This window comes from Hylobates moloch, unplaced genomic scaffold (genome assembly GCF_009828535.3).
Source record: "Hylobates moloch isolate HMO894 unplaced genomic scaffold, HMol_V3 SCAFFOLD_72, whole genome shotgun sequence".
Classification (NCBI taxonomy): Eukaryota; Metazoa; Chordata; class Mammalia; order Primates; family Hylobatidae; genus Hylobates; species Hylobates moloch.
The window spans coordinates 21975-32609 of record NW_026652347.1 but is presented as its reverse complement, the minus strand read 5'-3'; the positions used below and the strand labels follow the sequence as shown (position 1 = coordinate 32609).

The following is a 10635-nucleotide window of genomic DNA, read 5'->3' as shown; positions in this document are numbered from 1 at the left end:
TTATTTTATTTTATTTTATTTTATTTTATTTTATTTTATTTTATTTTTAAGAGACAGTGTTTCACTCTGTCACCCAGGCTGCAATGGTGTGATCATAGCTCACTGCAGCCTCGACCTCCTCCGGTTGGTCATTAATTACTTTGTCTCATCTCCTCCTGACACTGACCTCTGTCAGCGGCTCACATCCAACCCTCCTTCTAGACTGAACTCCTATTTCCACATATTCCAGAAGTTTTCATGTCCTTAGACCTCTGTCCATGCTGTTCTCTTTGTGGGATATCTTTCCCGCCTTCTTCACCTATGAGCTTCTATTCATCCTTCACGGTTTTTGTTTGTTTGTTTGTTTTTGAGATGAAGTTTCACTCTTGTTGCCTAGGCTAGAATGCAATGGTACAATCTCAGCTCACTGCAAACTCTGCCTCCCAGGTTGAAGTGATTCTCCTGCCTCAGTCTCCCAGGTAATTGGGACTACAGGCGCCCACCACTACGCCCAGCTAACTTTTTGTATTTTTAGTAGAGATGGGGGTTCGCCATATTGGCCAGGCTGGTCCCAAACTCCTGACCTCAGGTGATCCACCTGCCTCAGCCTCCCACAGTGCTGCGATTAGAGGCATGAGCCACTGTGCATGGCCTCATCCTTCACAGTTTAGCTCCAACTTCACTTCTAGAAGATTTCCTGGATTCTCAGTGACAGGTAGCCCCTCCCTCCTCCAGGCATCCCTTTTTTTTTTTTTTTTTTTTTTAATTGAGGTGGAGTCTCACTCTGTCACCTAGGCTGGAGTGCAGTGGTGCAATCTCGGCTCACTGCAACCTCCGCCTCCCGGTTTCAATCTATTTTCCTGCCTCAGCCTCCTGAGTAGCTGGGATAACAGGCGCACGCCACCACGCCCAGCTAATTTTTTGTATTTTTAATAGAGATGGGGTTTCACCATATTGATCAGGCTGGTCTTGAACTCCTCACCTCAAATGATCCGCTCACCCCGGCCTCCCAAAGTGCTGAGATTACAGACATGAGCCACTGCGCCCGGCCTTGGCCTCCTTTTCACCTCTCTTCTGTGTGTATCTGAGCTCCCCACTGCACCAAAGCTCCTTGAGAGCAAGGATATCCTGTATCTCACCCATCTCAGTATCCCTCCTATGTCTAGCATGGTGCCTGCCACACAGTAGGCATCAAAGATGTTTCTTGGCCAGGCACAGGGCTCATGCTTGTAATCCCAGCATTTTGGGAGGCCAAGGCAGGAGGATCTCGAGCCCGGGAGTTCAAGGCTGCACTAATCCGTGACCATACCACTGCACTCCAGCCTGAGCAATAAAGCAAGACCCTGTCTCTTTATTTTATTTTTTGAGACACGGTCTTGCTCTGTTGCCCAGGCTGGAGTGCAGTAGTACGATCATGGCTCACTACAGCCTCAACCTCTCGGGCTCAAGTGATCCTCTCACTTCATCCTCCCGAGTATGAGACTACAGGATCACACCACCATGCCTGGCTAATTTTTTAGAAAACTTTTTGTAGAGATGGGTTCTTGATATGTTGCTCAAGCTGGTCTCTAACTCCAGGGTTCAAGCCATCTTCCTGCCTTGGTCTCCCAAAGTGCTGGGTTTATAGGCATGAGCCACCACGTCCAGCACTTGTCTCTTAAAAAGAAAAAAAGGGATATTTGTTGAATCAATGAATGGACAAGTGAAATGTATTAATTGCTTTATCCTAACCACTACCATAATACACTAGAATCTTATGTCAGATCCCATGACAAAAAAAAAATTGGTCACAGTTGACTGGGAGTTTAAATCAAGTTCTGCCCTATAGTTAGCCAACTGTAGCTTTCCCCCCAGCCATGAGAAGAAAATTCACTGCTCATTACCAAATAGACTGCAGGTTTCCAACTTATGCATAATAATATTAAGGCCTTAACACATCCACAGGGACACTTACTGAATAGTCCTGTATGCCCAGCTTTCAGCCACTGACTCCAGAATCAGATGGGGGCCTCATCGCCAGCTGTCCTATAGATAGAGACAGCACAGCTTGGTAAGAAACACAGAGGTGTTAGGAAACAAAGGCATATCTCAACTGGGTGATAAGAGCTGTGGGTTCTAATCCTGGCTCTGATCCCATCGGACTGTGTGATCCAGGACAGAGCTCAGGTTCTAGCTGGAAACAAACAAACAAAAAAACCTGTAAAACCCCTACAGGCACACACCACCATGCCTGGCCAGACTGGACAAGTTTCCTTGTGTTTTTTTATTATTTTTAGATGGAGTCTTGCTCTGTCACCCAGGCTGGAGTGCAGTGGTGTGATCTTGGATCACTGGCTTACTGCAACCTTCCCCTCCCGGGTTCAAGCAATTCTCCTGCCTCAGCCTCCCAAGTAGCTGGGACTACAGGCGTGCACCACCACATCCAGTTAATGTTTTTATTTTTAGTAGAGACGGGATTTCACAATGTTGGCCAGGCTGGCCTTGAACTCCTTACCTCAAGTGTTCCGCCTGCCTTGGCCTCATAAAGTGCTGGGATTAAAAGTGTGAGCCACCATTCCCAGCCAAGACTGGGGAAGTTTTTTTTTTTCTTCTTCTTCTTCCTCCTCCTCCTCCTCCTCCTCCTCCTCCTCCTTCTTCTTCTTCTTCTTTTCTTCTTCTTTCTTCTTCTTCTCCTTCTTCTCCTCCTCCTCCTTCTCCTCCTCCTCCTACTCTTTCTCCTTCTCCTCCTCCTTCTCCTCCTTCTCCTCCTTCTTCTTCTTTTTTTGGGAGATGGGGTCTCTGTGTTGCCTAGGCTGGTCTCAAACTCCTGGCCTCAATCGATCCTCCCACCTCAGCCTCCCAAAGTGCCGGGATTATAGCCGTGAGCCACCACATGCCCTGCCTGGGCAAATTTCTAAATCTGACATGGTTGGGGTGGTGGGAAGGAAAGAAGGCATAGTAGGAATTGGCAAGGTGAACTTCAGAGTAAGTGAGGCAACATCATTAAATGTCAACAAAAGGAGAGGGACAAGATGAATAGAATCACTTTCCACCCCAACATTCCTTTCATCCTCACCTCAGCATTTTAAACGATAAGAAATGCAAGCACTCGGCTGGGCATGCTGGCTCACACCTGTAATCCTAGCACTTTAGGAGGCAGAGGTGGGGCATTCATTTGAGATCAGGAGTTCGAGACCAGCCTGGCCAACGTGGTGAAACCCTGTCTTTACTAAAAATAATAATAATAAAAAAAATTAGCTGGGAGTGGTGGCACACACCTATAACCCCAGCTACTTGGGAGGCTGAGGCAGAAGAATTGTTTAAACCCAGGAGGCGGATGTTGCAGTGAGTTGAGATTGCGCCATTGCAGTCCAGCCTGGGCGACAGAGTGAGACTCGGCTCAAAAAGAAAAAAAAGAAATGTGGCCGGGCGCGGTGGCTCACGCCTGTAATCCCAGCACTTTGGGAGGCCGAGGCGGGCGGATCATGAGGTCAGGAGATCGATACCATCCTGGCTAACACAGAGAAACCACGTCTCTACTAAAAATACAAAAATTAGCTGCACATGGCGGCGGGCGTCTGTAGTCCCAGCTGCTGGGGAGGCTGAGGCAGGAGAATGGCGTGAACCCGGGAGGCGGAGCTTTCAGTGAGTCGAGATCGCGCCATTGCACTCCAGCCTGGGCGATAGAGCGAGACTGCGTCTCAAAAAAAAAAAAAAAAAAAAGAAAAGAAAAAAAGAAATGTAAGCACTTTAAGAGATCCACTCAATTCCTCCAGACCTCAATGGACTGATGTAGGGTCGCTCTGGAAAAATCTCACTCTTCCAGCTCCTGAGTCAGCCCTCTCCCCTACAGCTCACCACTCCCGCTGAAACCTGGACCCTTTCAGTCTTAGAAGCCAAGTCTGAACTTGGAACCAACCCTAGGCATTGAAATGCCACCGTCGTCAGTAGGTAATCCATGAGCCAGCTAAAGCCATCTGTCCTTTGGCCGGGGAGGGGTGGAGTCTCTTCCAGGGTGGGCATGTGGTGAGCAGAGAACCTTCAGGGGCACGCGGACCTCACATAGTATCCACTTCCTGTGCTATCTCTGGTGTCAACGCTCCCTCGCCCCCAAACAAGTAGATAGGCATAGTCAACACACACAAGCATTCAGATGTGCATATGTACACACATGCACCCATACACCAACACACATAGACACATACATACAGACACACACACACCCTCACATAAGAGTCCCTCAGCTACCCCAAGTTGTCAGAGCTGCTCCTTTGCCTTTGCTACCAAAATTGTGGTGCTGGAAGCCCAGAATAACCTGGGATCCAAGCAGTAGAAAACCCTGTTGTTAGCCTGGCGCTGTGGCTGACATCTGTAATCCCAGTGACTCAGGAAGCCAAAGTGGGAGGATCACTTGAGGCCAGGAGTTCGAGACCAGACTGGGCAACATAGTTTTTTTTCTTAAAAAAAAAAAAAGCCAGGTGTGGTGGTGTGCACCTGTTAGTCCCAGCTACTCAGGAGGCTGAGGCGAGAGGATCACTTGAACCCAGGATTTCAAGGTGACAGTGAGCTATAAGCATGCCACTGCACTCCAGCCTGGGTGACGGAAGACCCCAACTCAAAAAGAAAAGAAACAAAAACACTCTTGTTGATAAATGCCTCCTCAGGAGAACAGGCGCTAAAGAGAGACAGATGGAGAAAGGAAGCTAAAGCCAGGTGTGCTGAATGCCTGTGTGTGAAAGTACCTTATAGGTACTTACAGTACGTATAAGGCCTTGGTACTGGGGCGGGGGGTGGGGAGGGGTGCGGAGCAAGGCAAGGAAAAAAGGGGCCAACGAAAGACAAAGGAGGGAAGTTGGACACGGTGGCTCATGCTTTTAATCCCAGCACTTTGGGACTTTGAGGACAGGAGTTCAAGGCCAGCCTGGGCAAGGTAGCAAGACCCAGTCTCTTAAAAAAAAAAAAAAAAGGAAAAAACAGAGAGAGATGGAGACACACCCCCTCTGGTCCCTCTCTCAATCTTCCCTTCCCTCCCTCTCCTGGTGATTCCATTTAGACCTGGGTGATTCCATTTAGGCCTGGGTGGGGCAGAACGGGGCTCAGAGCAGCCTGAAGATAGATGACCCTTCTGGGGACTGGAGCTCTCTCCCCAATCCTGCTTTAAAAAGTAAGGGGGTAGAGGTCGGGCGCAGTGGCTCACGCCACTGGCACTTCGAGAGGCTGAGGTGGGAGGATCGCTTGAGGCCAGGAGTTTGAGATCAACCTGGGCAAAAGAGCAAGACCCCGTCTCTATAAAAAAATTTTTTTTTTAATTAGCCAGGGGTGCTGGCACCTGCCTGTAATCCCAGCTACTTGGGAGGCTGAGGAGGATCGCTTGAGTTCAGGAGTTCGAGACCAGCCTGGACAACATCACAAGACCTCCGTTTCTACCAAAAAAATAAAAATAAAAATAAAAAGCAAGGGGGTAGAGACCTCATCAGTCGTCCTGCAGAGTCCCAGTCTCCACCTCTTCCCTGCTCTCCTCTCTGCCGCCCGTTCCGTACCGACGGTCTCTAAGTCCCTGCTAGGTGCCCCCGGCCCCATCTCCTCCTGGCCGCTTAACGGAGGGTATCTTCCCCTTTAAAGCAGCGGCCCCCGGTCGGGTCATTGTCTCGCCTGGCAGCCAATCGGCGGCGCCGTTGGGGGCGGGGGATCCGGCCTCCCAATTGGCCGCCGTGAGTCCCGCCCCTCCAGGGATCCCGGGAGCTGTCCGGCCGCCTCGGTGCTGATCCCGCCGCCGCCCACGGGCCACGAGCAGCGCAGAGGGCACTATGAGCGGAGGCGTCTACGGCGGAGGTGAGCGAGCCTCGGGCCCCCGGCTCCCGCAGCCCTGCCATCCGAACCCGCGCCATCCATCCGAGCTCTGGGCACCCCGGGGCCTGTCACCTCTACGCACGAACGGGTCCAGTCCCAGGCTCGGGTCTCCCGCCACCCCTGCGCTCGGTCCTCCCCGGACGCCCCGCGGGCACTGGGCCCTACCTTGCAACCCACCTCCACCTGGCCTCGGGCCCCTTCCTTTCCGGTCGGGAGGGTGGCCTGAACATGGCCACTGGGCAAGAAGGGACCCTGGCGGTGTGATGCCCCCACCCCCAGTCCCAGGACCTCGGACTCCAGGCCCAGCTCCCACCGGCCCCAGACTGGTGTTGAAGGTGGCGAGACTGTGGCTCTGCCCTGACTTTCTCTCGGAGCTACCTAGCGGGAGAGAGTTCGGGGGAGGTCCCCTTACAGGCCTGTCTCCCCGCACAGATGAGGTGGGGGCGCTGGTCTTTGACATTGGCTCCTTCTCAGTCCGCGCTGGGTACGCTGGGGAGGACTGTCCCAAGGTGAGCCTTCCAGTCTCCTCTCCAAATCCTAGGGGCTCCGGACCCTTCTTCAGGCTTTGCAGTGACCCAGGGCTCTCCCAGATCGCCCAGAAACTCTGCTGATTTGAAACATGGGAATAAACCCAGGGGCGGGCTGAGGACCCTGCTGTGGGGCTGGACAGGGGCAAGAGGGTGACCCCTCTCCCTGCCGATCATCCCCCCAACCCTTCCCCACCAGGCTGACTTCCCCACCACGGTGGGGCTGCTGGCCGCGGAGGAGGGGGGCGGGCTGGAGCTGGAGGGGGACAAAGAGAAGAAAGGGAAGATCTTCCACATCGACACCAATGCCCTGCACGTGCCTCGGGATGGAGCGGAGGTCATGTCGCCCCTCAAGAATGGCATGAGTAAGGGGCCCCCACCCATCACCTCCTGACAGACAGGGAGCCCACTCCCCACAATCTGGGACGTAGCAGCCCCCACTCCCCGCGGAGTCTTCCTTGCAGCCCCAGGGTTCTTCTCGCTGCCAGGGTTCTTCTCGCTGGGTTCTCTTCCCAGGGGCCCATCAGGTTTCTGGGAAGGGGGGCGTTCCCCTGGAGCTGGACTCACTGACCCTCCTTTGGGCTTGGCCTTTCTCCCTCCTTTTCTTCCTGTCCCTGTCCCCTGCCTGCCTTCTTGCGTCTCTCCATGCTGCGCTTCTGGCCCCAGTCGAGGACTGGGAGTGCTTCCGAGCCATCCTGGATCACACCTACAGCAAACACGTCAAGTCTGAGCCAAACCTGCACCCAGTGCTCATGTCCGAGGCTCCGGTGAGTGCCTCCTCCATCCTCATGCCCAACCCTGATCTCCACCACACCTCCTTCCCACCATCCACCTCTCCTCCTCTCCTCTCAAGCCACCGCTCTGAGCCACTTCACTTTTCAGACTCTCTTCACCCATCCCAACCACTTTCCTTCTTTCTTGGCTAAGTCTCCATCCCTCCTGCTCTCTTCTTGCTCTATCCACTCTGCTGCCCTTCTCTGTCTCCAAGTCCTTTTTTAATTTTTTTTTTTTTTTTTTGACACAGTCTCACTCTGTCACCCAGGCTGGAGTGCAATGGTGAGATCTCAGCCTCTGCCTCCCGAAGTCAAGGGATTCTCCTGCCTCAGCCTCCTGAGTAGCTGAGATTACAGGCACCCACCACCACGCCTGGCTAATTTTTTGTATTTTTAGTAGAGAGGGGGTTTCGCCTTGTTGGCCAGGCTGGTCTCGAACTCCTGACCTCAGGTGATCCACCCGCCTTGGCCTCCCAAAGTGTTGGGATTACAGGTGTGAGCCACCATGCCCAGCCTACAAGTCCTTTTTTGACCTGTTAACTTATTATTATTATTATTATGGTCAACTTTGGTGAGCTGGGGATGTGGGCTCACCTGTAATCCCAACACTTTGGGAAGCCAAGGTGGGAGGATCACTTGAACCCAGGAGTTTGAGACCACCCTGGGCAATATGGCAAGACCCGTCTCTTTTATTAAAACAATAAAAATTAAAAATTTTTTGCTGGGCGCGGTGGCTCACCCCTGTAATCCCAGCAGTTTGGGAGGCTGAGGCGGGTGGATCACAAGGTCAGGAGATCAAGACCATTCTGGCTAACACGGTGAAACCCCGTCTCTACTAAAAATACAAAAAATTAGCTGGGCATGGTGGCGGGTGCCTGTAGTCCCAGCTACTCGGGAGTCCGAGGCAGGAGAATGGCGTGAACCCAAGAGGCGGAGCTTGCAGTGAGCCGAGATCGCGCCACTGCACTCCAGCCTGGGCAACAGAGCAACACTCCATCTCAAAAAAAAAAAAAAAATTAAAACTGCATTTAAAAAAATGTTCTTACCCACCTCCTTATAAATTCCTCTTTATAAAGCAACCGTTTTTCTCCTTTTTAGCTAATGTTGGGGGTATTTTCTTCCATATCTCTAATATTACACTTAAATTGCTGCCTGTGGAGTTTTTAGTTTTAGGTATTATCGATGAATTTTCCACTTTAGAAAATGATCACTTAGCTCTCTTTTCCTCCCCAGCCTATGCCACACATACTTCTTATTACCCTTCTTTAAGTACAGTGGGTTTTGTTGTTGTTGTTGTTTGGGGTTTTGTTTGTTGTTTGTTTTTGAGACTTTGTGTAAAAAACAGGGGCTCTGCTCAGTTTGTCCCCCAGGTTGGATTGCAGCGGCACAATTCTTCAGCCTTGGTCTCCTGGGCTCAAGTGATCCTCTCATTTCAGTCTCCAGAGTAGCTGGAACCATCGGCATGAGCCACCACGCCCAGCTGATTTTTAAATTTTTTTGGAGACAGGGTTTCACCATGTTGTCCAGGCTGGTCTTGAATTCCTGGGCTCAAGCAATCCGCCCGCCTCAGCTTCCCAAAATGCTGGGATTACAGGCGAGATCCACCACACCCAGCCCAGTTGTATTTTAGACTTTAAAAGAAATCAGTATTCGGTATTTACATTCTTTTTAAATTAGAAATAATTTTAAGAGAATCTTTTGTAGAGATAGGGTCTCATTACATTGCCCAGGCTGGCTTCAAACTCCTGTGCTTCAGCGATCCTTCTACTTCAGCTTACAAAGTGCTAGAATTACAGGCATGAGTCACTGTGCCCAGCCCAATATTTACACTCTTATTACTATGTATGCTAATCAGGCCTGAGGCAGACAATACACTATGATCACTTTTCCTTTCTTGTGCAACTTTTTGTTTTCCTAGAACTGGAGAAAAAAATGTGTTCAACTTTTTTTTTTTTTTTTTTTTGAGACAGAGTCTTGCTCTGTCACCAGGCTGGAGTGTAGTGGTACGATCTCGGCTCACTGCAAGCTCCGCCTCCTGGGTTCAAGCAATTCTCTTGCCTCAGCCTCCTGAGTAGCTGGGACTACAGGCGCACGCCACCAGGCACAGATAATTTTTGTATTTTTAGTAGAGACGGGGTTTCACCATATTGGCCAGGATGATCTCGATCTCTTGACCTCGTGATCCACCCACCTCGGCCTTCCAAAGTGCTGGGATTACAGGCATGAGCCACCACCCCGGCCCTGTGTTTGATTGTATTTGGTCTGGTTTTCTATCTACTTAACAATGTGAACCCTAAATTATTCATCAATTGTATCTTTTGTCAAGACATCAATTCCATTACATATTTTATCAATTTCTTTTTTTTTTTTTTTGAGACATTGTCTCGCTCTGTTGCCCAGGCTGGAATGCCGTGGCACGATCTCGGCTCACTGCAAGCTCCACCTCCTGGGTTCACGCCATTCTCCTTCCTCAGCCTACCGAGTAGCTGGGACTACAGGCGCCCGCCACCATATCCAACTAATTTTTTGTATTTCTTTTTTTTTTTTTTTGAGGCAGAGTCTCACTCTGTTGCCCAGGCTGGAGTGCAGTGGCGCGATCTCGGCTCACTGCAAGCTCTGCCTCCCGGGTTCACACCATTCTCCTGCCTCAGCCTCCCAAGTAGCTGGGACTATAGGTGCCCACCACCACGCCCAGCTAAATTTTTGTATTTTTAGTAGAGATGGGGTTTCAACGTGTTAGCCAGGATGGTCTCGATCTCCTGACCTCGTGATCCACCTGCCTCGGCCTCCCAAAGTGCTGGAATTACAGGCGTGAGCCACCGCGCCCAGCCAATTTTTTGTATTTTTAGTAGAGATGGGGTTTCACCATGTTAGACAGGATGGTCTCGATCTCCTGACCTCGTGATCCGCCCATCTCAGCCTCCCAAAGTGCTGGGATTACAGGCATGAGCCACCACCCCTGGCCTCTCATCAATTTCATCTTCTTGAAGAAATTTCCTCAGGAGCCCACTGACCTGGTCCAGTTTGCACTAGTAACCCTCTGCCAGGGGACAGACCTGTCATGCTGGCATCTTCCTTCACCATCATCTTGTAGAATCCTTTTGCCTCTGTCCTGGTTAGAAGTCCTGTTTCCTGTACTTGACTCCTTTTCTTGACTTATTCCTTTGTTTTCATGGAGCAGGTCCTTCAGTAACTGCCTTAGAAAGGTCATGAGAGGCCAGACACAGTGGCTCACTCCTGTAATCCCAGCACTTTGGGAGGCCTTGAGCCCAGTAGTTTGAGACCAGCCTGGGCAATATACTGATACCTTATCTCTACCAAAAATATAAAAATTAGCTGGCCATGGTGGTGCATGCCTGTAGTCCCAGCTACTCAGAAGGCTGAGGCAAGAGAATTGCTTGTACCCAGGAGGCAGAGGTTGCAGTCAGCCTAGATCATGCCACTGCACTCCAGCCTGGGTGACAGAGTGAGACTCCATTTAAAAAAATAAATTAATTAAATTAAATAATAATCTAAAATAAAACTTT

The 10635-nt window shown here is 50.7% G+C and overlaps 1 protein-coding gene and 2 long non-coding RNA genes across 4 annotated transcripts in view; 2 read left to right on the top strand and 1 right to left on the bottom strand.

The window, feature by feature from the left end:
- The window catches only part of LOC131382578 (uncharacterized), a 14598-nt gene extending 9163 nt beyond the window's left edge, over nucleotides 1-5435 (top strand). Inside the window, exons 2-3 of the long non-coding RNA XR_009212145.1 lie at nucleotides 3785-3909; nucleotides 5272-5435. This is a non-coding gene — a long non-coding RNA (uncharacterized LOC131382578). The remainder of the gene's footprint in view (nucleotides 1-3784; nucleotides 3910-5271) is intronic.
- LOC116463868 (uncharacterized) lies at nucleotides 1423-5484 on the bottom strand. The gene is made up of 3 exons (XR_004246795.2): nucleotides 5428-5484; nucleotides 1934-2004; nucleotides 1423-1635 (listed from the first exon to the last, which is right to left on the bottom strand). It is a non-coding gene; the product is annotated as an uncharacterized LOC116463868 (long non-coding RNA).
- Nucleotides 5485-5694: 210 nt separating this feature from the next.
- The window catches only part of LOC116463871 (actin-like protein 6B), a 14061-nt gene continuing 9120 nt past the window's right edge, over nucleotides 5695-10635 (top strand). For both annotated transcript variants that reach the window (XR_004246796.2, XM_032147157.2), the window contains exons 1-4: nucleotides 5695-5790; nucleotides 6241-6317; nucleotides 6535-6700; nucleotides 7002-7102. Coding sequence is in view for 1 of the 2 variants with exons in the window: in XM_032147157.2 (XP_032003048.1) it covers nucleotides 5766-5790; nucleotides 6241-6317; nucleotides 6535-6700; nucleotides 7002-7102 (369 nt within the window). In the remaining variant the exon portion in view is untranslated. The remainder of the gene's footprint in view (nucleotides 5791-6240; nucleotides 6318-6534; nucleotides 6701-7001; nucleotides 7103-10635) is intronic.